At 41.0% G+C, this 26,279-nt stretch overlaps 1 protein-coding gene across 1 annotated transcript; it reads right to left on the bottom strand.

Moving 5' to 3' along the window:
• Positions 1 to 1,484: 1,484 nt before the first annotated feature.
• nup93 (nucleoporin 93) lies at positions 1,485 to 25,935 on the bottom strand (the record flags this gene model as incomplete). The annotated part of the gene is made up of 21 exons (XM_079223062.1): positions 1,485 to 1,804; positions 2,083 to 2,211; positions 2,313 to 2,396; positions 2,892 to 3,009; positions 3,102 to 3,220; positions 3,356 to 3,472; positions 4,796 to 4,840; positions 5,320 to 5,392; positions 5,589 to 5,715; positions 5,809 to 6,000; positions 9,966 to 10,059; positions 10,217 to 10,382; positions 10,492 to 10,649; positions 10,933 to 11,065; positions 11,236 to 11,375; positions 11,536 to 11,628; positions 12,716 to 12,790; positions 13,858 to 13,986; positions 15,743 to 15,805; positions 24,956 to 25,073; positions 25,757 to 25,935. 21 exons carry the CDS (start codon positions 25,933 to 25,935, stop codon positions 1,694 to 1,696), a joined length of 2,463 nt encoding a protein of 820 aa, XP_079079188.1. The 3' UTR covers positions 1,485 to 1,693.
• Between the last annotated feature and the right edge of the window lie 344 nt (positions 25,936 to 26,279).

Raw genomic sequence — 26,279 nt, 5'->3', positions numbered from 1 at the left:
ATTTGTACCCAAACAGAAACAGAACACATCTACAGAGGGACATATTGGTAATGTTATTTATTTAGAGAGCAAAGGGGTAAGAAACATTTCACAAGTTTCTGGTTTACAAGTGTGAATGTAGCTTGGTTCACTCTCATCCTTGGCTGTGTGCGCATGTTATACCGCTGAACAGCTTTTCTCTGCAGCCGCTGCATCGTCTCCCTCAGAAGCATCGCCTCGTCATTCTTCGCCTCGTTGGAAGTGGTGCAGTGCCACCCTGGTGTTGTGAAATAGCCGGGTTATATGAGGTGTCTGTCATCGGCCTGATTCACAACACCAGCTGCGGCACACACACCTGAGAGGATGGTCTTCTGCTGCCGGATGTATCGAAACACACATACACACACACACACACACGGCAGGTTGTGTAAAATCCTCAAGAAGAGAACAACTCATGTCAGGAGTCTCTGCAGCAGCCTTGCTCCCTCCATTGTGACGGTCTAATCAGCATCCAATTTCAGTTGAGGATAGCTATGATGTCATGTGTGTGGCAGGTGTATTTCCAGGTTGTTGAGCATACTGTTAAGTGTAGGCGGGGCACTGGTGTGTCTCTGCTCCCAACACTGGGAAGGAGTACGACAGCATGAATCCCATAGAGCTTGGCTCAGTTTTGTCTCCACATCTCAGGGCAGATATGTGGAGAAGCCAAGACAGAATGAGCCTCCATCTGTGTTCTCTCAGGCCAGACTGAAGGACAGAGTGCAGGCCACAAATATAACAGAGGATGATGGGGCATTCTTTTTTTGAAGGTTGGCTTGCAAACCTCAACCGAAGTCGGTTTATGCACAACTTTTTTACCTCAAATATTGTGAAATCTGATGACTGAACAAGAGTAATGTCTCTCCCTTCGTTATCCCTTCTGATAGACAAACAGAAAAACCCCTCCAGTCGGCCTCAAGCCAGCCATCCATCTATCTGCCAGGGGAGAGGACGTGTCACAGATCCGCACTATAGCCTGTGGAGACAACATGGAGTCTGCCTTCTACACTCAGGACCAAGAACTGCAGACAGTAACATGCTCATATTAAACCAGAGGGAGTTGAAATATCTAAAACTGACAATCAATCAACACTTTACTCTGGAAAGATGAGCTCTGAGAGTTAACAGGGTACATTATATTGACGTGTGTTTCCATTATAAACTCTCCAATTTAAAAGATACATTGACTGAACATTTAAAAGACTTACGTTTCTTAATAGATGCAGAATTGTTTTGTTGTCTTACTTCAGAAAGGAACATTTTAAAACCGACTGCTCTGCACATGCAACAATTACTGTGAAAATAATGCTTTTAAAAAGTGGGGCTAAATGAAGAAAAAAAGCAAATGTAATGGACATGTAGTGGTTCAAAATAAAAAAAAGACAACTGAAAAGTACACTTATTTTTTTATTCCAAAATCATCAAAGATACAAATATTAAACAACAAAACTGAAAAAATAGCGAACAGAACAAAAAGAACGGACAACTAAGGGGAACTCAGATGGATGATATAAGGATGCATCTGTTAACACAATGATGACTGAAAAGAAAAAAGGTCACAAGGTTACCAGAGCAACAGTCTGAAAAAGCCAAAATAATTCTGTTTGTAGCTCTGTTTGTAGCTCTGTGTGTGTGTGTGTGTGTGTGTGTGTGTGTGTGCGTGTGCGTGTGCGTCTCAGTTCATCAGTAATTCCATCTGCACCAGTCTTGCATTGGTGTCTCCGGTCATGTTGAATGGGATCATACCCGCAAACGTGATCAGGGCTCTGGCTTGACTGCGAAGCTGCTGTTTGATGAAGAAGAAGAAAAAGAAGAAAAAGGGCACATAGAGATTAAAACACTGTAAGAGACTGCTTCTGTACATCCTGTCAGACTGTTTGAGCAAATATTGGCACATATGTCGGCGTACTACTAAAACGATATAGTAGCACACATTACACATTTTCTCCTACTGACAGCAATTAGATTTTTCAATAAAAGCGTTTCATCTTGCTCTAATTTATTATCCATCTCTTTCAGCCGTTTCGGTTTGCCCCTCTGCTCCATCAGAGCCCGTCTTCTCACCATGTCCCTGTCCTCTATGGTCCTCTGTGGTCGTCCAGGTGTGCCTGCGGCCGCTCCCTTCAGGCGTTTGTGCTGAATCAACAGGATGTTCATGGTGGCCAACAGCACTTCAGACAGGTTGTGGCGCACCTGGGGACACAGAGGACACGTTTAGAAAGAATAAAAGATTAATGCCGTGTATTGTGAGAAAGTCTGAAAGTCCCTTTTGAGCGTTCAGATCTTGATCTCACCTCATCACTGAAGTTCCTAAAAGCAGCCACTCTCTCCTCCACACTGTCCTGACTGAGAGGAAGCAGCTTTAAACGCTCCATCACCTGGTAGAGAAACACAAAGAGGAACGGCATTAACAGAGGAGCTCCGCATAGTCAGCGGAATTTAAAGGAGCTCCTGCTAGAAGGACCTTTATTGCTGCGTAATGTTTCAAGCACCCGGCTCTTCACCCAGATTTCTTTTGTCGCCATATGAAATACACATAATGCACCAATAAGCACACGTGACATCCCACACATGTTGCCAAGTCAATGAAATATTAAATAATATTAAGAAAATACATTGTATATCGAACACATGCACCGATAGTATATCAAGGCCACATATATGATATATAAAAGTACTGAAAGATGATATAAAAGGAACATGGCATTATATACGCGATATGTGCTTTGGTCCAGCACCCGTCTTATCAGACACTGGATTCAATAAGCGTCACATATTCAACAACATATATCACTTCAATATAGTAATCATGGTGTCCCATACTATGCGTGTGACAAACTGTTTCTGTATTGGGACAGTTGTGTTGCACTCACGTCGTAGGCTCTGTCAACGTGGCCTGCGTGGTAGTCGTCAAAGAACGTCGTCAGGTCTAACAGAAGGTAGAAAGTACTATTCAAGCACTTATCTCCTGTGGTGCCCTGAGAACGATACCTGCAGCGGAAAGAGGACATTATTCAGTTTTTCAGATTCAGATGCTCTTGATTAGATTTAAACTAGGGCGTGTGTGTGTGTGTGTGTCCTACCTCTCGGCAATAGCCACTGCAGTGTTTTTTAGCCTCTCCTTGTTGGACTGAGGAGCGCTGACCTGAGCAATGACCGGACTCAGCAGCCTGTTCATTAGCTCCAACACCTTATCTGACTTCTAGACAAAGACCAATGGAAAAAAGACAGCGAGACAGTGAGAGGACTCGAAACAAACCGCTGCAAACGACAGCAGATTTGCAGAAATACAGTTTCAGTCTGTTGACGCAGAGACCACAGAAACAAGTGTGCTTACCTTGGCCAGCTCATAGAGTTTGACCGCCTCCTCAAACAAGCCCTTGTTCTCGGCCTCCAGAGCAACTTTACTGATGATGGCTCTGGTGTCCCCGGCGAACTTATCTATGACTCCAGGCTAGAGGGAGGAGGGGAGAAGATCAGAGTGAGACTGAGAACACTACCGCTCTGATTATAGAGCAGATGGCAACTATCCTTGAGTTGTTGGTTTGAGTTCAGCAACCAAACATGAGATCAAACTAAAGCATCAAGTAAAAGCTAAAGAAGCAAGGTTAGAAAACCCAGACATCGGATCTATTAACATCTATGAAATTCCATTTCTATGACACAAATTGTTTTCTAAAGAGTGAAAAGAGATCTTGTTACATTCATAACCACCATCACCAAAACAGTAAACATGGCCCTGATCTGCTTCCAGTGACAAACCCTTCAGCACCAACAGCCACATCCTGCTGCTTCTTACCACCACAAATGCCAATTAGACTTATATCTTTGTCATAACTTCCAAAGAACAACAATCAACATTTTCATATCTAATAAGAAAAACACGTACCACGGCTTCAATATATCCGCACCGGAATAGCTTGTTCAAACTCCTTTACTAATCAAAATCTTTAAGGGTTGGGATGAATTGCTCTCGCTTGATGACAGATATATTGCAAAGAATTCACAGATTTTCCCTCTCATGTAATCCTCTAATTGTGCTGCGTTAAAAAGTGCAGCCTCGTCATTTAAGCAATTATAAACATCAAACCTAAATAACTTAAAAATATAGTTCATAATCAAAAACATTTTTAAACGCAAATTCTTAGTGACACAGCTCAGAAACCTTAAATATCAATGTTCTTCTTTTTCTATACTGATTCTGACTAAATTTGATTCTAAACAAATATCGTAGTACCACGTCGTAACTGTTTCAAGAACATGACCATAAACATATGGAAAAGGTCTCATGTACAATATATTACTTCTATGAAAAGTACAATATTAAAGATGCCTTAGTAATACTCAAATCCAGCAAACTGCAATCTTACAATCCTATACTGTAAAATATAATGTCTCCCAAAAAGTCTATTCATGTAGAGGAACTCAACATTAATGCAGCATTCCATTAGCTCAGTTAGTAAAGATACAACCCTCGATTGATCAGTAGGACTTGAGGGGACTAAAACACACTCAGACGTCACATTTTGCAGAGCGCTGCACGATGAGATATGTTGAGAACATTTGCAGACAAAGGCTTCTATGAAGCATTGTGAAAAGCTTTTAGGAGACAGAGGAACAAAGTGCTGCTAAACAGGGAGTGTCAAAGAGAGTCAGAGAAAAAGAGTGAAAGACGAGCAATGTGACAGAGTAAAAAGAAGAGAAGTCAACGCATTCATAGAAACACAACCACAGAACAGATGAGGGAGCGATAAGATCAAAGACACAATCTTCCTACCTTCCTACTGCCGTCCTTCTCTAATCTCCCCAACAGCATGTCAAACTGTAAAAAAGACAAAAATAGCATATTAAAAAAAGTGCACACTGTAAAATCAGAGAAACAGCCCTGAAATAAATCCGACAATATGACAGGTCTTTTCAAATTTATATTTTGTCTAATTATATTTACGAAGCTAAAAAAAACAATGATTTTTATAAATTCAAGTTATTGTTACCCAGACTTAAATATCCCCTCCCCCCCCCAAGATATTTAAAAAGTAAAACAATTTGAAAAACATAACACATTTATTCATTAGCTAAATGTAATAGTTTAACAAGTAGAAGAGTATTGGACAAAAGATGTCCGAGACGAGACCAGGAATAAAAGAAAAACAATTAAATATATATGCTATGTCCCTCTTTAAGACACACGACTAGGATACTTGGTATTAGTTGAGGCTGCATTAAAGGTGTTAAAGGGCATTAAACAACTGTATAGGCATTTATATCCACAGGGTCTCCGTGTAAATGTGGGCCACTCACCTCACGACTCTCAATAACAAGTTCACTGATACAACGCATGAACATGTTTTCTCCCAGGCTGTCTTTCTCATCACTGCAGAACAGAAACATACAGTAAGAATTAAAAACAGAGACATCATAGTGAACATCACGAGAAAAAAGCAATTGCTGAAATCGATTCATAATATTTGTCACACATACTCTCCCTTTACCAACTGTCAGTATGGTACACGGTCATAAAATCGCAATACAGGATGTTCATCCGACTGTGAGAGTGTAGGATTACTTACCGTAAGAAGTAGAAGTACTGCAGGGCTTCCCGCGGATCAGTGGACTCAAACTTGCGAGTGTACAGCATGAGCAGACGGATAAAGTTGAGGCGGCGAACCATGTGAGGGTCACCGGGCTCCTGGCTCACTACAGGGAAAAGGTCGCCACATTTAGTTTCACTAAAACTTGACTTTCACAAGGGCCTGCGTCACTCGACAAAGTGAAGGCGATTGCACTCACACAGCTGAGCGCTTTGGCCAGACGACTTCAGCAACAGCCGCAGCTCGTACAGGACCAGCGCCACGTGCACAGCGTGACTCCGAAGCCGCTCGACGCGAAACAAGAACGCCACGGCCGCCTCAAACTGAGCCGTCAGGAACAACACCTGGAAATACAGGAAGGGCTGCTGGCTCGCAGAGAAATGGGACTCTCCTGTTGGAAACACGACGAGAGAGAGAGAGGGAAGTGTTGAAGTATTTCTGCATTAATTAAACCAGCATATCATTTCAGGAGGAAAATAAGTCACACCTTTAATGTCAGATGTGTTCAGACATATTTCATTTTTGAGAGTCATTTGTGACCATCTTTTTATCTTTTGCTGCATTTTCACTGCATGGCTCAAATCGAGTCGCTCTTTTTTTTCTGGTGTTCGTTGTGGTTTGCACCTAGCACTTGTATTTTGGTACCAACCCTGTCGAGCCCCAAGCTATTTTACTCTTCATTCAAATGACCCACTTTTGAAAAAGAATGGCAGCATGCAAAATGACAACATGATGCAAAAGTGCCGACTGTTTGGTTGCCAATAAAAGAATTCCGCGAGAGTCGCATTGAAGACGTTGTCATGGCAGTTTCATGCGGCTTCGCTGTGATGTTCAGCCGAACCTGAGGATCTACCATCTGCAGTCGAGGAAAAGGAAACCGGCACCAAAGGTGAGTCGAATCAAGCCGAACCATGCAGTTGAAATGAGGCATAAGACTACCGAGTGCAAACATTAAGGAGGGACCTGTGCATTGAATACAGTCTGTACAAGATCAAGGTCTAATCAAGGAAAATAATTGAAATCACATGTGTGAGGTTTTCAGCGTTTATCTGACAGTTACTATAGAAACCCTTCTACAGCTATTATTGAATGTACTTAAAACACATTAAACTATAATTACCATTTAAGACAGCGGTTTAATTTCGAGGTCTATACATGCCACGTTAACGTTTGACAGTTGCTATGGTAACTAACATGTAATAATTAGAAAATGTGCAGTTAAGTGCAGGTACTTAGTCATCAAGTTTACTTTTTTAATTATAATCCTTAATCCTCTTGCTGGCTGAGGAGTAGAACAGGGTGGACCATGTCAGCCATTTTATAGCCTTATCTCAGACTTACAGCACTTTAGTTCAAAAAGGGAAAGCGAATGAGAGACGAAGAGCGGGAGAGAGCGATGAAGAGGAGAAGGACGAAGGAGGCGAGATAAGAGCGTGGGGGGGCTGCAGCAGATTGTACAAACAAGAAATGAGAAAGAAGACATGCAAGGAGAGAAAATGGGAAAAGGGGACAGAAATCAGTGGGAGGAAAGAGGGGACACGGCGGTGCAGGTGGAGGAGAAACGGGGATAAAGGATAAAAGGAGAGGACAGAGAAGCAGCGAAGGAAGGAGAGAGGAACAGACGGGGCTTTGGGCTTCACGTCCCGCTGTGAAGCAAGATGGAGTACAACTAGGAACACGAGCCAGACAACCGAAGGAGCAGAGCAGCATGAGAGAAAACAGAATGTGGCTTCAGGCTGTACTTCCCAATGAGCAGAGAGAGTTCCAGAGGGAAAATCGGTGAGGGTGAGGGAAAAGGAGAGGGAGAGCGCTACTGAGAGAGGAAGAGCGCCGTCTTATCTGAACGGAGCAGGATCGGCCCGTGGAGAAGGCAACACCCAGGGGAGAAAACTGCTTTCTCAATCTGTGGGAGAAAAGGCCTAATAACCTTATGCTCCCCCTTTTGTGTGGGAGTGTGTGTGTGTGTGTGTGTGTGTGTGTGTGTGTGTGTGTGTGTGTGTGTGTGTGTGTGTTGGAGCCAAGTGGCTGTTGGAGGCCCTGATCAGGCAGAGTGCATTTTAGCAGCCTGGGGCAGCTTTAAATAATTGTTTTCAATGAGAGTGAAGCTTTTTGCTCGCTGCTTCTGCCATCTTGTTTCTACGCTCTTCTCCAGCTCCCCTAGTGTAAAAACTTCCACTCAGAATAGAAAAGGGCCCCATGCGTTGTTCCCCCAAATTGTCCGGATGAATTAAGAAGAAAGGTGATTTGTTGGTTGCCTAGCAACAATAATTAAAAGAGAGACTTACTCTAATGTGCATGGCTAAGTAAAACATATGCAGTGTCACATTGGAGTATCTCAAACTTATCTTTGTTTATATATATATATATATATATATATATATATATATATATATATATATATATATATATATATATATATATATATATATATATACACACACACACACACACATACCAACCGCTGTGTGTGCGTCATCACAGCAAAATGTGGTCCCTGATACATTTCTGTACTAGGAAGTCTACCACAGAGGAGGTTTTGAGTACTTTTTTTGTGGACAGATTTTGTCATCGTGATAACGTCACAATCGTGTCAGACGCAGTCATGAAACTTCACATGTTTAAATCAAAATGAGGGTTTGAAGGGGCCGCTGGTGTGATCGCAATATGGGCTCTAGTATAATTACAAATAGTATATATTGTATTTTTAGATTATATACTTCAAGCACAGTGCTGGAGAAGACAAAGAAGCATTTCACCGCACAATGTAGAGATTGAGTTGAGTATGTGACAAATAAAAAAACGTAAAAACCTTTTTAGCTTATGCTAAAAATACTTCTGTCATTTTCCATGTGTCAGACCATTAATGCCTGTGGGGGGGGAGACTATCCAAAAGTGTGCCTATCGACCCTGCTTGTATTATTCATTGCGTTGAAACAGCAATGGCACAGAATTGTTGAAGAGGAGGAAGAATGGGAGTTTAAGCTGCAGCTGTTTCTTTTAACTTCACGAAAGGCATTTGATAAGACCTACGGAGAGACGAGACGGGAGGCGTAATCTAATTCTCTGCACAGGCAGCAGGTGACTGGCAGTTGTAGCGCTTTCAAACCAAAAACTCCCCTGGCTGAATCATGAATACAAAAGATGAGAAACTGTGTTACTATTTCTACATTTGGCAGTTTAAAATTCACAAACAGATTCTGGCACATTTCCCCACAAACGAATGACATTTTGTTCCTGACTACTTTGACAAAGGATTCAGAATTTGCTACAGCTCTGACTCATATTCAGGCTATCTTGTCGTCCATAGATACAGTCGCTGAGGCTCATGGGTACTGTAGTGTTTAAAGCTGTTGAAATGACAAACTGAAGGACAAACATGACTTTTCAGGAACTAAGCTGAAATATTCATAGCCGTATACTTTAGTATTGTTAAATCATCCATGCACCACCTTTACTTCCAGATCCTGCCAAGTTGCTTATTTTGCGACGCAAATTTCAGTTTATTTATATTTTTCTAAGGTGGCTTATCAGCATCTCCAAATTGAGGTTTTTGTACATACACACATCTTTTGTCTGCAACCCCCTTCAAGATTAAAGACATTTCGAAGCAAAGAGAAAGACAAGACGAGGAAAACTAGCACCGAGACGGCAGGAATTAATTAGTACAGGTCAGAATGTTTATATAAAAAAAATAATAACAGAAAGCAGGATGCAAAAGTGGTACCCACATGACATTATCATGTGTTCAAATGTGATCTTGTAAAATATAGTTTTTGGTGAAAAAACTTGAAGGAGATGTTTTCGCAGCAATATAAATTAGCGAGGAAATTGATGACCTGTTTAACTTCCTAACAGTAGCTCTAAACAGCTTATAAAACATCATTAAAACCCCTATTGCCAAGATGTTTTTTTCGTGTATTTAAATTAAAAAACAATCATTTATTTCCTAATCATTTGAATTGTATGCTTTTTTTTTTGTTGCAAATAACCACTACAGACGACAATACACCAGAAAGAGGATACTTTTTTTTGTGACAGTTTACACTGACTGAATTATTTTCTGGGATTCTGGAGCATTGCTGTCAATTATAGTTCTTAGAAAGAAAATTAGAATCGGCCGGTCAGAGTATAAAAAAATGCTAAATTGGAATCGGCCAATACAATTGCAATTTGTGCATCATCTCTACAATGAGCCAAAGGTCCACGGGGAACAGCATGTGACCCCTCTGCTTCTCAAGCACCTCTGAGGAAAACATGATGGAATGGAGGCAAAAGTGATGCATCACAATGTCGAGAAACGACAGTTTAAAGATTTGTGGTCATTTATAGAGCTGAAACAGAAACACAGTTCCATACCGTAGTCCTCCAGCAGCTGTTTCTGCAGCTGTGGCAGGGTCAGTCTGTCCTGAGGAGCGCTGCTGCCGTCATCATCAAAACACACCTGGTTTAACTGCAGGGACAAAAAACACGAGACACACTTTGTTAAACAAGCCGTGGCACTTTTAAGGATGATCATTATCTGGGCCAGCATCTCCTCTGGCTAGTGTGCTAACGTTTCAAGTTTAAATAAACCAAAAAGAAAAAGAGCTAATTGAAGTCTACTGTACCTTAAGCCAGAGGTAGTCTTCAGTCTTGTCTGCCACCTCTCCATGGTTATCACTGATGTCACATTTCCCGATCAGGCAGTAGACGGCTCTCTTGTAAGGGTCAGCGCTGTTCCTCAGCACTCTGCGGTAGTGGAGACGGAGCTTGTTTTCTAAAGTCGGAGGAAGGCTGAAGGGAAAAGACCAAGAGGCATGAATGATGATACAGTCTGACCTTCTAAGACCGCTGTGTGCATCTCAACATATACATATAAGGCAAGAATTCACGGGGTTCTCACCGTCTGTCAGGGCTGTTCATGTACTCCTGAAACCAGGTCTTAAAGTCTCCCAGCTGATGTTGCACTCTGTTCACAACCTGCATGGCTGCATTCAGATCTCCACAACGCAGACAGTAGTAGATCACAGCCCACACGGGATGGCCTTCTATCTCTCCATCCTGAAAAGACACAGATAGTGTAGAAGATATTCAATGCAGTGGTGACAATAATACACTGCCTCGTGTCAAATAAAGATTCTGTCCTCATATTAGTTTTTAACCTACACATTAATTAAGCTCGTTTGAAATGTAACATCAGTGAAGATTCGTTCACAATCAGGGTTGGTGCGATACGATTGGTAGGTTTACCAAATATAAAATAATGAATGATATTATTAATGGTTAGCAGTTATATTATTGGCAGAATAAAAAAAAGAAAACGTTGAGAATCTGCTAGTGTTACCTGCATGCCAGGCAAAGGCCCTGGTAGTTTAATGTTGAGGAAGCTGCGGACTATTTGGTATGTTCCTGGAACTCCACCTAGTCGGGCCTGATGGAGGTTCCCAAACACGGTCACCATGGTGTAGTTTTTATAACTGGAAGAGAGGAGACACACACACATATATAGTCGTCATGGTTCAGTTTGGCTTAAATTTGAACTATTGTATGCCCACTGCTAACTTGGACATCCGAGAAAGTTGAGCTCTTCAAAACACCAGCCTGACCACTGACTGCCCTTTAGAAAAACAAAAACAAACATAGTTACCTGTTCTCTAGGAAGCTGAGCGCCTGGCGCACGAAGGCCATCTGCATTTCAACAGAGGTGCGACTTTTGAGGGTGTCTTTGGCTGGAACCAGCAACACATCTGTCATCTGCTTCACCATCAGCCACATGTCTGATACATTCTGGAGGGAAGAGAGAGGGCGACAGTCAGTTACTTCAAACCTGTCGGAAAAGACTGACTGCATATTAGCCGTCAGAGTTAAACTAAGTCTAAATCTTGGCAGAGGACAAAATAATTAAATCTGAAAACAACAATTTCTTGGTGATAGCAGATGTTCTTACCTTGTCATCCAGGCTTTCTGCGACAGAAGCACATAAATCCCCCAGATTAGGCTGGATGTGACCATTCACGATCTTCTCATTGAAAATGTAAATCTGGAGGAAGACGACGTCGAGACGAAGAGAGAGAGAGAAAAAGGGTTTATTGGCAATAAGCCCCCTAAATCAGTAAAGGCAACATTTTCAGGTTAAATTCTACATTTGCAAATGAATGTTGCAAATGAAATAAACTCCGCCTACAACTCCATCCTCAGCTTCAGAAGTAAAAGCGAACACTATGCCCATCGAGTGAAATGGTTTACGACGAAAAACAAGAAAAAAAGGATCAAAATGTTTAAAAGGTCATCAAAGAGGATAAAAAAAACTAGACAAACGATGCCGCATGCAATGTGTCGACACATGGTCAGAGGAAAGGCCACACAAGTACTGCGTCGTGTAGCAGAGACAGACAGAGAAGGTCAGACAGGATGAGGGAGGGACAGTAGAGAAACAGAGAGAATTACCCAGAGGCCCCCCCTCTACCGCCCAATCAATCAATATGTTTGATCTGCCACTTCCTGTGACCCCATTTTAACTGAACAAACCGAAAGAGGGCATCACAAACAAACTCGTTCACACGTCCGTGTTCAACTCACTTTAATGAACGTTAATTAAAGGAGGTGGAGTATGAACATTTCTCTGTTCTACATCTAATTTATTTAAAAGATGAGACCGAAGCTATCACGGTCAGAAATATAATCTCTTTTAATATATACACTGTGAAAGTGTTTTCTTTAATTTGAACAAAATAATAAATACCTGCCGATGTTTGTAACAGAGCCTGACTGGTAAATGAAGGGGTAGTATGATAGATGTATCGTTTATCAGCATTTATGTCAGAAACTGTCTTATAATGAATAATGAATATCTGCAAATATATAGTTTTCAGATTTTCTGACTCTGATGCTTGCCAGTGGTAGAGTTAAAAAAAAGACCCGACGACGGCACTGAGATAAAGGGGATGGAAGGTATTTTGCATCAAGTATACATTTGCACTCCCTGACGAAACACGTCTGAGGTAGTTTGTTTTTAGGTCCAAAGATGCCATGACAATAAAATCAGTGCCTTGGAGTTTTCTGTACATTCATTTTTATCCAAAGTTTATTCCATGTACAACAAAATGATCAGTCTGACATCGACTCACCTGCTGTCCATAGGCCACCTCCACGCTGTCCAGTGCACTCCTTCCTGGAGCTGTCACTTCACTCACAAAGCTCGGCTACAATGAACAGAGAGGCAGCGGATGAATTCATAAATACGCTGCACACAGGCAAGAAGCATTTTTAATAAGGATGTTAGATAACACTAGAAAATAGATACAGCAATCATGTACCGATTACACTTTTAAATTGTATTTAATGTGACAATCAATTAGCATTTAAAATAAATCCTCTTTTTCATACTGAATATTCTGTATTTTGAGTCTTTTCAGCCCAGATAGGTTTCACTGCCGGTTGCCCAATGCATGCTGGGATTGGTTTCAGCAGGATGACACACAGGATGAAAGTATTTTATTTTGTTCAGGAGCAAGATAAAAATAATATCTATGAGACTCAGATGAAACAGTTATTCTGGTTATTTTAGATGAGTGAGTAGACAGTGAGAGACATATTTAGCACAGGATAATAAATATATTATAATATGGATGTTTGGAAACATAAATGGAAAAGAAATGACACTGTTGCTTAATTAGTTTCTTTTAACAGAATGTATGTACAATGTTATATTAATATAGCAATCTTTTACAGTCCACAACTTCAGTCACTAAAATGAGGTCACCTATTTTTGATACGACCACTATGTTGTAGACAAACTGAGAAGCAAACAGACAGGTTTAAAATAACTTAGAATTGAGTTATTTAATAGTAAACACGAGAAAGTGGAAAACAGACTCGCTCTGGAAGTAAAATCTGTAATCTCAAGTACTAAGAAATGACAAAAATAGACATTTCCTCTGGCGTCTTTGATATTAAAAAAGAAACAGTGATGGACCTGCATCTTGTTTTAGGAAACTTATTAATTATTTATGACAGATCTAGTCGAACGGCAGAGGGCCGGTGCAGAGCTGGGTCCATGGGGAAACCTAAAATTAGCTGATTTATCAAGATAACATACTCTCATCAACATAATTCATTTGAACTTTTAGCAAGGAATGAACCTCAATAGTCCCAGCAGCTCTGCAAAACTAGCTTTCCCATGAGGTAAAACAGTGTTATCTAAGTCTCTCTTTGTGGTGAAGATAGAGTGAACTGTGGAGGTCCTTCCTCTGTGTTGCATTTCCCGTACCTCCACATCTTGACTGAAGTCCAGTGCGTCCTCTCCTGCTCCGATGAGCGTGTGCAACACTCTCTGCTTCACCTGCTCCCACTGGGCCAGCATGGACTCACGGTGGTACTCTTCAGCCATCCGGAACGTCTGAAACACAGCAAAGACACATGAACCCAATTATACTCAACTTGCTACTGCACACACGTTAGTATTTACATTTTACACGTTTGGATATATCATTTAAATAACTAATATTATCACATGCTAGGTGCTAAATGTCATCGGACTAATTTATGCACCCATTTAAAAAAAAAATGCCCCTGGTTACTACCTTCATTATTATTAATCACACATCGAAAACTTTGTTTCCAATCTGAAAGTTGACATAAATTAGATTTCTTTTATAGAAATAAAATCCTGTTTGCCCCTCCAGGCAAGGATACATTTGCTTTAATACCCCCTTACCTTCATTGGATTACGGTGATCTGCTCTCTATGAATATATCTAATTAGTGCCTAAAAATGTTGGACTGTATACCATTGTGCTTTAGGTTGTGATTTTACTGGCTGGGGAAATCTCATAAACCCCTGTACGCAACTGCTAAAAGCTCATCTCGGTTTGACACTCTTGAAAAAGAGATTTTAATTGCATTGAGACTTTTACCTGATTAAATAACGAATATATATATATGACACCTACGCGCCAGATTTAGCAGCAGAGCCCTGTCATGATTGTACTACTCCATCAGGACACCGTGCCTCTATTTTAACTCTCCACAGAGACTCAAAGTGAGGTAATGGGAACGTGGGATAATTGAATCTTTCCAATCTCCAGCTCAGGGAGACACAAATGTAGACTAGCGCCAACATTTACTTGGTTAACTTGGTCACTGCCTGAATGTCAAAGCGTTTACTTTTAACATTTCTGAGTTGCCGACCTGCAGTCCGTCAAAAACTATGATGCAATAAAGTTTCAGTGCAGAAATGAGTCATTAAAAAAATAAGTGTCTTTATTACATTTCTTATTTGTGGACCAAAACGAACAGAACTATGTTTTAACTGTAAAATGTGCCACTGAGTATATTATATATATTTTTTTACCAACAATCGCATTTAAGAGATTCTTATAAAAAACCTGTTTATGAACACCTGAATCTAATTGACTGATTTATTGTTATCAGATTTTTGCATTCCTCAAAAATATTTATATAGTTATCTGCTTTAAAAAGCCAAAGGCTTTAAATTGAAATAAAATCATATTCATGTGAAGTGACAGACTGCTGAGACTAAATGTGTCATTTCGGCGGGCCAAGAGGACACATTTCCTGTGATGTGAAAGGTATAGAAGTCAAGATAGAAATCTGCAAGAACATCTTTAACATCCTCTTTCTTTCTAATCAGTGCATTTGAGTTTTCCACCCTTGCACACAAGTCCTTTTTTCGTCTCTCAGGGAGAAGAGAGATAATGGGAACGGCAGCTAATTAAACGCTGGGCCTATTAGCTCTGCACATCAGGGAAGCCATTTCAAAACCATTCCCTGAAGGTTCACACCAGAAGGACTTTTAGACCACAGCGAGGAGCAATGACTAAACATTGGGTTTTTAAGTGGTTTTATATTGTGATGTGTTAATGTTCATACACACTGCCGTGCTGAGAACCCATCTGGTTTTGTAAAACTAAATATAAGAAATAACACTACTGTATGTGACTATATAATATAATTACTGCATCTTGTCCTTTCAAATTTAAACAATTTCACTTGTAAAAAAAATATTATGAAGATCCTGCGATATTGGTTTTGTAGGACTGATCTCCTTTCCCACACTATAGGATTTAGATTCTGTCACTCATTCGCAGCTCTATTTCCACCCGCGAAGCAATCAGACACGAGGCAGATACTGACCCTGCGGCGAGACTCCTCGATGACTGACAGGAGGGCGTTGTCCCTCTCATTCTTCAAGAAGCCCTGTGGACGAGGGAGAGACAGACAGAGAGAGATGCAGAGACGTGTGACAAACACACAGAAAGAGACGAGACAAACGGAGAGAGAAAGTACGAGATATTAGCTCAAAAATTGGGGGCAAACTGAAGCAGAGATCAACTGCATGCAGAGTTCTAGGGACCGGTTTAGCAGGCGCACCATCATTTGCTCGACGGGAGACAGAAGCTGCTTTTCTATTTCCCATCCTCTCGTCATGTGCAGCCTCACGGCAGGATTGAGAAAACGTTTGGTCGCTATACACGCACACACTTGTATAGGCAAGCGTCTCTGCTTTTCACACACTAGTTTGCAGCAGTCGGCCTCCATTTTGAAGTCCTCTCAAGATGGCTGCCCCTGCATACGTACAGCCCGTTCCTCTGGTCCTTCCTATGAAAATCCTATTGATTTACATTCGACTCAACTGATAATAAAACAACTCATCTTATACACACACACACACACACACACACACACACACACAACCTGAGCTTCTGAAACAGCTGGACTATACAGGAGAGAGCACGGCAGCACTCTCCTGTCGGTGAGCGCTGACGAGCATGAAGGGGCAGACATTTTGAGAAAGCACCAAAATGGTGGCTGCAATTTGCTACTGGCAAACACCAAAGTGGGTCACTGGCAGCGTTACAGTATCAAAAAATACAAGTCGACGTAAAAAATCTCTTCTTTTCTGTGCAGAACACCATGACATGGGCAGCATTTTAACGGAGCGACAATGACAGCTCCTTAGCTGCGAATGAGTCAGAGGCAGAGCCACGGACAGAAAACGTTGCATCATCTCCTTATTCAGAGATATTGACAAAAGAGCCTTTCCTGCCATCAAGCTATTGATACGGGAATGCCTTTGGTTCTATATTTATAGGTACATTCGGTTTGCTACCAAGAGGAGACAGAATTTTACATGAAAAACCGGGCAAGATCATGTCTAACGTGAAATATAAGAAATTACGTTACAGCAAAAGTGGGAGCAAAACCATGAGCCTGAGCACATGTTGTACTGTTCACTGATTAGTATAACTTTAACAAACAGATTAACTAATCTATTCGTTTTTTTTTGCCAAATAGATCATCAAGGAACACAAGATCTAAAAAAATTAAACGTTAAGAACAATACTTGTTAAATTGAGGACACAAACTGAACACAAAGAAGTAATTTCTATGGTGCTTTGCTGTTGCTTGAACTATAATGAGCGTGGACATTATTGCAGCTAAATACTGCTGCTCCTTAAAATGCACGAAAATCCTGCGCAGGGTTGCACTCTTAGTTTATATAACTAACACAATAACCTATTTGACACATTAACCTTTTACGGTGGTGGACATTGCCGTTCCCTCAGTCAGATAATAGCATTTAAATTCACTGGTGACATTTCCAGCACCATATTGTCTTTGCGTATTAAGTACGTAGGAGCCTTTGAGCTTGTTCTCCTCTCTCCCCATCCTCCCCACCTATTCGGTGCTCTGCCCATTTAAGTCTTCTTTCTTTTCCTTTCCTCCTCCCTTCCTTTCCAAGCTCTCTTGGAAAGGAGGTCTTCACCTCTGTCTGTCATTGCATTCCTCTCCTCTTTCACTCTCATCCCTCGGTTCTGACAAATAAGAACAAATTGGAAGCAGAAAGGGTTCACTGTGAGAATGAGTAACTTCTTGAAGCAATGTCAATACCAAAGGAACCGATAATTACTGTATTGAAAGCTCATCAATGGTAGAAAAGTGTGACGTGAATGTATGATCTGTCTGGGTCAATTAACCTGCCCATAATGCATTATTCTATCAACGTGCAATTAGAAGGAGAAAATTAAGTGCCATACTGAGAAGAGAAGGAGGAAACCACAATACAGGGGTGGACCTGTATTGTGGACCACAACTCAATCTTGTTCAGCGACAGTGGACGGCAATCTGCTACAACTTGAAATGGGTCAGTGATGTGTCTTTAGAAATTAAAAGAAAAAGCAATCAATCATTCAGGTCACAAAGAAGCACTAACAGAGAACGATAAGACGACCAGTAAAGCTTCTTTACACTTTTATTTCAAAACTATAGCCAAAGACTCAAGTTTTTATGCCGTGGGACAATTCAACTGGCGTCCTCTCGCAACATTAAATCTGCAGAACTCAGAGGTTCCTTCATGTTTTTGAGGCCATTTTTACTTTTACAGTTGCATGGCATTATCTACCATTATAATGGCTAAAACTAAAAGGTCTTACTTGGTAAAATGCTTCATACTGTTAGTCTATTTGAATGAATTAAGGAGGAAACTAAGTTCCTCTCTCATCAACGTGCCCATTTACCCCTCTGGCCCAATCCCTTATACCCTCCCTCTCACATTTTCCCCCCAAGAGATGCTGAGAATAGCTCTATATATTTAACCACTCCAACTAGAGGAGCGCTCAGGTCAACACTCACTGGAGCGCTGCATGGAAAAAGGTTCTAACAGAGGCTTACAGGATATATGCACTACAAGAGAACATGAGATTGCATTACTCATTGGTGATGACTGACTGTTATCCCAGAAAATTGGAGGTGACATGCGATGTTCATCTTCTCCAGAAACATATGGGAGGGGCTTAAAGCAACACTGAATGACTGCCGGGCAGTGGCCTCAGCATTTTTGCTTCATTGCCGTCACTTAGTTGCCTGTTGCCAGCTGCACTCGCACTGGCAACAGCTTTGCCTATGCAACATTTCTTTGTGCCAAATGTAAATTAATAACTTAGCAAGGAGCTGTGGCCAACCATTCGTCAGAAATGCAAATGCTCTTCGCTTTCACCAGCAATATTAATTTCCGCCAGAAATATAATTGAACTCTTTACGAAACAAGAAATGTCGCAGATATCAGACATTACTAAAACAAAGAAATTAATCTAAATTATATATTTGTTTTTTTACTGTTACAAACTTTGTGTGTTGCCCTGTAAAGACCGTGTCCAGTTTTATTAAATTCTGAGGATTTATCACAAAAAGACATAAGAACATTGTCGTCAACGTCACAACTGCTGCGCGTGTAATTAGGATTTGCACTGAACAGCTGAAAGGCATTGGCATGTTATTTAGTCCGACACAAACTGTAACCATAATTTCACTTCGACTCAGACTTAACACTGCTGATGCTTCAATCCCGCATTTTATTCTTTCCCGTTTGGGAAAAATTACCATAGAATAGCGTTGAATCAAAGAGCCCTGAAAAAAAACAATAAATGTAAGCAGAAGACAACGGCAAGGATCAATTCAGTCCTGGGCAATAGGTGCGTCTAAAGATGTACGTTTCTAGTTGCCCCACCCCTGTATTGTGTGTCCTCAGATCTGCAGCCCACTGTGAACACCCACAGCCTGCTGGCCAGACAGCCCAGATTTAACAGGAACAGGAACAAAAAAAGTGATAAATCAGAAAACACTTCATTGCTGTGAATTAGAAATGGCAGATGTGTCAATAAAAGCTGAACTGGGTAAAGAAGGTAGAATGGAGGGCTAGTCTGCCTTTATTTGAAAAAAACAGATGAAAATTCCAAATTTGTTTCTCAATTTGTTTTTGCTATAATCTATAATGAAGATCTGAAGGCAACTCATACCTTTAAAATTTTTGGAATTCATGCAAGTGTGCGTCTTCGAGTATGCATGTTCACATGCATGTGCGCATTCTCTGTGCCGGCACACGCAGGCCCTCTTTCTATTAGCCTTCGGTCAAGATAGTCACACTGTCTGCGTCTGACTGCAATCTCACAGAATGTTCGGGGAAATCAGCAAGTCAGATTTTTCACCCTTTCGATCTGGCTCATTACACAGTATGAAATATGAGATAAATGGTCTCGAGGAATCGAAAGGCTACATAAGGACACAGTCAAAGAGCAGTTAAAGGGGAAATGGAGACTGGGAGCTTTGCTCTCTGTGCCAGTCATCGTGAAAGTACGAGTGGGAGGCTTTCTGTCCTCATTTGCCGTGACACAATGAGCCGACCAGTGTGTGTGTGAGAAACCACACCCTTCAATTTGTGTAATATAAAACATATATGTAAATACTACAGTATATATATATATATATATATATATATATATATATATATATATATATATATATATATATATATATATATATATATATATATATACATACATACATACATACATACACACACACACACAGTTGTGTGTATTGAAACAGTGATGTTTGCCCCCAATTATAAACATGCATTTTTATACAATCATCGCCATCGTCTGTGGCCTCAGACAGAACCCAGGAAAAGACAGACAGGTGAAAGGAAAAAAGTGTGACAGGCAAAACACATGTCTGTCTGTGAGTGGGTGTGAATATCTATGTGTATAGGCAATACTCACTCATGCTGAGCCCCAGACTGACAGATGAGAAGACAGGATGAGGCAAGCAAAGAGTTAAAAAAAAAAAGAAGAGCTTTTTCGTTTCTTTGTCTGTGCCCAGGTATCTGGGCTTTGACAGCCTGGCAGACCTGCTTTGCCCCTCTGTCTCTTCATCCCTCCCTGTTGCTGTGCCAGGGCAGCAGCAGTGGATGCCATGCTGGGGCGTGTTCCCTGTGCCCTGTCGAGCCGGCATGGTGCTTCGCTTGCAGCCTTTCACCGTGTCGAAGGCAGGCCAGAGACTCTTGTGCGTGTGCCGGAGCGCCGAGTGAAAGTGCCACATCAAGACTCACTGGTGGTGGTTTTATTGTCGGAGGGACGTACCAACTGAGCACTCAGACACGGGGGGGGATCCATGAGAAGGAACTATGGATTCATATAGAATCAGTTCCTACCATCCGCTGGCATCCCCCCCCCTCCCTCATCCTCCATCCTTTCTCTCTCCATCCCTCCTTCACTTCATCCCAGCATCTCTCATGGCTCTCCGCCTCCTCCCTCCCTCAAGCCCACTCATTTTCTTCCTTTTTTATCCATCTATGCATCCTTCCTTTCTTCCCTCCTTCTCCCCTCCCTCCCTCAGCTCAATGCAATTATAGTAATGGATTTTTCCCCCTCGGTTGATGGCTTCCGACATCCTGTCTTGAAATGAGGCTAATCATGCTCTTAAGGGTCATGTTTTGTTAATGAAGGGTTTGGGAGAAACATGTGGGAAGCCGAGGGGGGGCATTCCTATATGTAGGCCTACGATCAGAGCACACACACAAAGCAAGCATGTTAATACACACTTGTGTAGACCTGTGCACATGACACACACAGGCCATACAGCCGCCTTCATATGTGCAGGCCAGCACAGACAAGATGAAAATGAATGCGCCCACGTGCAGCCAGATCTACGCTACACACACACATTCATTCATGGGGAGACAGTTTATGCCAGCAATCGATCGCGACTGACACAGATACAGACACGCAAACACAGCACAAGGAGCCTGTGCACGACACACACACATCCTGTGAAGCTATGCCGGTGGTGTCCGTCTATCTCAGCAGATGCTCTGAGCTCAGCCAACTGCATCTGCTGAATGCATGCCATCACTGCTGAGGGGTGTGAGTGTGTGTGTGTGTGGCATTGGGGAGGGCAGGAGTAGAGAAAGAGAACGAGAGAAAGGATGGAAATGGGAGATGAAGGAAAAGGCAAAAAGGAGAGAAGCAAAAGTAAAAGAGAGTAAAGAGAGGGATCAGCTGAAAGAGAGAAAGAGAGAGAGAGAGCGCGAGGTGAGGAAAAAGTGAGAGAGAGCCCTGGCAGAGAAAGATGGAACAGTGAAAAGTGAGATAAGGACACAGAAAAAAATAGCAGCCGGTCGCCATTTTTTCTACCAGCACTGCTCTCAGTCTTCCACTGCTTTTTATCTCCTCTTTTCTCTTGGTTTCAGCCTCTCTATATATTTGTAATCTTCTTTTGTACATCATATTTAAATGTTGTACATCATATTTAAATGGGACGGAAAACAAAGAACCCACCCAAAAGCGATTCAGCCACGACAACTACCGACACAAAGAACATATGATGCAAAGTCCAACCTGGCAGAGCATCGAACAATGATTTAGGAAGGATGTAAAAATGTCTATGTGGTGATGAAAGCTGTTAGGACCTAGTGTGCTTCCGTCTCACTCCCTGTTTACGCATACATCCATGTGTGTGTCAGTATTGTGGAGTATCTGCTTCCTCTACATTTGAGCAGAAAAATCTGAATGGGGCGAGGCATAAATGTATCCATGTTTTAACAATACACGGAGAGAAACAGGACGAAAACCTAAATAAAAAAAACTGGCATGCACATAACTTTCCACTCCTACGTTCACGAAGCCCTGAATCAAAGACTCTGTGTCTGTATATATTTATAGTAAGTCATATAGTAAGATCCTCTCTAATTTGTGTTCAGCAATACATACAGAAACATCAGTCATGCATCAATGCCCTCAGAGTGTGTGTGTGTGTGTGTGTGTGTTCCACACAGGAACCGCAGAGGCACATGCATCAGCTCATTCATGCTAAACACGTACACACATCTGTAATGTTGCATCTTTCACGATATTTCAAGATATCTGGGAAAGTATGATACAGACATTATGTGAATTTCCTTTGATAGCTAACATTTAACGAATGGACCAAAGCCTTTAAAGTGCCATGAATCTTACAGTGTGTAAAGCATACTGTAACACTTTTGTTTTTTGAAGACAAGTTGAATGTCAACCCTGTGCTGAGTTGCCGTCTTGTAATATCTCAGCTCCAATTAACCTCTCTTTCCTCTGTGTATTTGGCGACGTAAAGTGACTGAACCTCTCCCAGCAGGATGTAAAATGGAGATCTGAAGGAGGGACCACAGTGGCCTGCTTTGCTGCTTGGTGTTGATCAGAATCACATAATTCACCACAAGCTTTCTGTGTTGATTTGTTCTTTCTTGCTGAACAGGCCTCTTGAGTATGATACATTTTTCTGTTTCCTTGTCATCGAGCCAAATACACTCCGTGAGATTAGAGTCACAATTAGTTACAATTTGCAATTAGAGTCAACTGTTTGTGTATCATCTCATGATCTTAATTAGAAAAACAAATTCCCAAAGTACCAGTGGCCAGTTTATTAGATTTATAAATCACCTCTGTTTTGGCCACCTAGTCAGAGATGTTGAGTGACCAGAAAAGTAGAAATACTATACTTTGTAACGCAATATCTTATAAATACTTTGAATGTTGTATGTTTTGCTCATCCATATGTACATGATATTACAATAATACAATATTCTGACCAAGGTTAAAATATTGTCAGGAGAAACGGCTCATTTCACCACTGAAAAGCAGATGTGATGGAGATGTTGAGGCTTTGTTAAAGCCCCATTATGAATCTAGTCTATGATCCTGGTTTAATCATAACAATATCTTGGTAGTTGTTACTGTGGTCACTGACCATGGTCTGCAATGCTATTTGTTTTAATAATCATTCACATAACATATTACTGAATATGTGGACCTTTAGGAGATGTATTTATAATACAATGCAACTCTCAACTGACCTCACGACCTTCCTGGGATTTGGTTGTTCAAATGGAGCTGTGTTTTTTTTTCCTTTTGTAACACAGCAGAGTAACTATTCTACTTAATGAGATATTACACATTTCTTTGGAAATTTAAACATTAATGTACGGACTTCTTAGAAACCAATAAGGGTAAAAGATCAAGAGTAGAGAGGGAGTGTCCGTGTGTATGTGTATGTGTGTGTGTGTGTGTGTGTGTGTGTGTGTGTGTGTCCACGTTGCCAGACGCTAAGTGCTCTTCCAGTCAATCAGTCAAACCCACCCAGGCTCGCGTACATCCGGCTGACCAAGAGGAAGGAAAAATTATTAAATGTAACAGAATGAAAGGCAAAAAGTGGTCTATCGAGAGAGGAGGAAAGAGTGAGACATAAGTATGCCATATCTATGGCTGAAGAGGTCAGAGAGAATAGAAGGGATGGAGAGAAATGAAAGAACAGATATAGGCAGAGGATTAAGTAGGGTAAAACAAAATATGAAGAAACAGATGGAGCTCAGGGAAATGCAGAGAGAGGGAGTAAGCTGTGGTGGAGAGGTAAAAAGGAAAGCCGTATCAAGTGAAAGAAAATTGTGAAGTGGGAAATATCCTTGTTGACTTGTTACAAAGTTTAGTATTGTCAGGGATTATGCATTATGCAATGTAACTAAAATGAACACCACAAATCAATAAATAACCAATTATTTCAATAACCCACTGTTAACTTCACAGAATTGGGAATGCACTTCTATAGTTTTGTTTAGTGTTTTTAAAGCATCAATATCAATACAGCAGAACTATTTTTATTCTTTTTAACCTGGGACCAACATTACCGACAATACAACTCGACCACTGACAGTTTGGCTGAAGATTAGTATTTTACGCTGGTAGCAACTAAAGTAGCCTCAAGCAGAGATGAGAAGCGAGCACAGGTCCGGCGATTCAGTCTTCAGCCCCAACCGCCACGAGAATGACCTCACTTGAGATACTGCTTCTGGACCGTTAAGCTGCCGTTTAATCCTAATGCAACACTTCCACCTGTTTCACAGTTAAGGCTGCCCACCAGCTAACCATTTTACCACTCTATTCCCTACTTACGCCTGACTTCCCATGAGAAAAGTACAAACTATATATCTACTAAAATATTTTGTTTATTCCAACACAGTTCAGGTGTGGCTCGACACAATCACAGCGTAGCCTTCAAAACCGTGGTGTCATATTTCATGTATGGAAAGGAAAGGCTCATCAGAACATCTTCCATGACCAGAATAATCTTTTTCTACTGTTCGCAAAAAATAAAGAAAAGGAAACCCGTCAGACTGGAAGCCTATTTCTCCATGGAAACAACAAACTAATTGAGATTACTGTGTGTATTGTGTTATTCCAGAAACATCCACTAACATAAACCAACATTGAGGTCAGATCTTATCAACTATAACTCATTAATGTTACGGTTATCTGGCGAATGCAATCTCCCCGCAAGCCAATGCTTAAACAACGTGTGCTCAGACAAAGATGGTTTCTTCGAGCCATTATTCTCTCTATTGCTTTGATATCTGAAACAAGCATTTCACAAAAAACACTCCATGTTGGTGAGTTTTTGCTTTAATGAAGCAATCTAGGACGGTTTCATGAGACCACAAAGCTAGCACCCAGTTGGACTTGTGTCCTAGTAGGTCATTCATACCTCTATGTCAGTGTCTTTGACCGGCTCCAGGGGCTCAAAAGTGGTGGCTGCACTCAGACTTTCCAACCTCTGAGAGATGTGGAAGATGTCTAAACCTCTGGAACCAAGGAGGATAGACCTGAGAGTAAGACAGAGGTGGTAAGAATTAATGAATGTAATGGATGGATTTAACCGAGAGAAAGACTGAGAAAAACCTGTCGTTTTGCTTGACAACCACTAGAGGTCACAAGAGGCATTGCTACTATTATTGCAGTACTACGCATTGGCTAAAGATCAAGGCAGCTCCAAACCCAACATTTCTAAGGACAATAAAACAAATTATAAAATATATGGTATTTATAAAAGACAAAATCTGTTATGCATGACTCGATGACACGTCAATTCACATTTCTTAAAACAAGAAGCCTGTATTGTGTAGATGTGTCACAGGGGATGAGTAAAAAAAACACTGTGGTATTGGCAGTTAATTGTACTAGTAATATTACATCCATGACCAATCCATTCAATGATGTAATACATATTTAGATTTCAAAGGTTAGGAGAACATTATTCAATCAGGAGAACATTATATCAAATGGCTTATATAAAATGAAATTTCAAAATGTTGCCATACATTATTACCAGAATAAAAAGGGCACATCATAGCAGCAGGTGAGTAGTCATTTTAAATGACAAACAACTGTTTACTTACAGAAGCAGATGTATTTTATTACAACCTGTGTAGGTTTTGTGAACACTATACAGGAACAACAGAGAAGTTCTGACTGTATGGCATGACTATGTGCGTAACATATTCCTTACGCTTTTACGTCAGCAGCATCTTGCGAGGTGCGGGTCAGGGTGCGAGATCGAAGCCTCTCCCCCGCCTGCTGGATCTCCTGTAGGTTCCTCTCAACATGCGGCAGCTCTGATACGGCTTCTGTCTCGGCAGCTAGCTGCTCTGCCTGCTGCAGCAGCTCTCCAAAACCCTCTGCATCCATACCTCTAAAGAGAGAGAAAGAGTGTGAGAAAAGACAAAGATTCAATATGATGTTATATTTATATTATTCTAAATATAGCTGGAAGATAGATACTGTAAAAATGAGGCGTGTAAATAGTTGGACAGTGATTCAGCTTTTCTTTCTTGTTTAACTTCTGTGATATCTCACATTTGATTTGGCATGAAACAATGACTATACGACCTAAAAATGACAACTCTCCGCTTCAATTTAAGCATTCACATAAATACTGGGTGAACAGCATTTTATGTATACAATAACAAATGTGAATTATTTGAATGAATAAAGACATTTTTTTCTGCTTCAATAGATACAACAGAAGGACT

The sequence above is a fragment of the Taurulus bubalis genome, assembly GCF_910589615.1.
Source record: "Taurulus bubalis genome assembly, chromosome: 9".
Lineage (NCBI taxonomy): Eukaryota > Metazoa > Chordata > Actinopteri > Perciformes > Cottidae > Taurulus > Taurulus bubalis.
The sequence above is the reverse complement of the archived record's forward strand: the minus strand, read 5'-3'. Positions and strand labels throughout refer to the sequence as shown.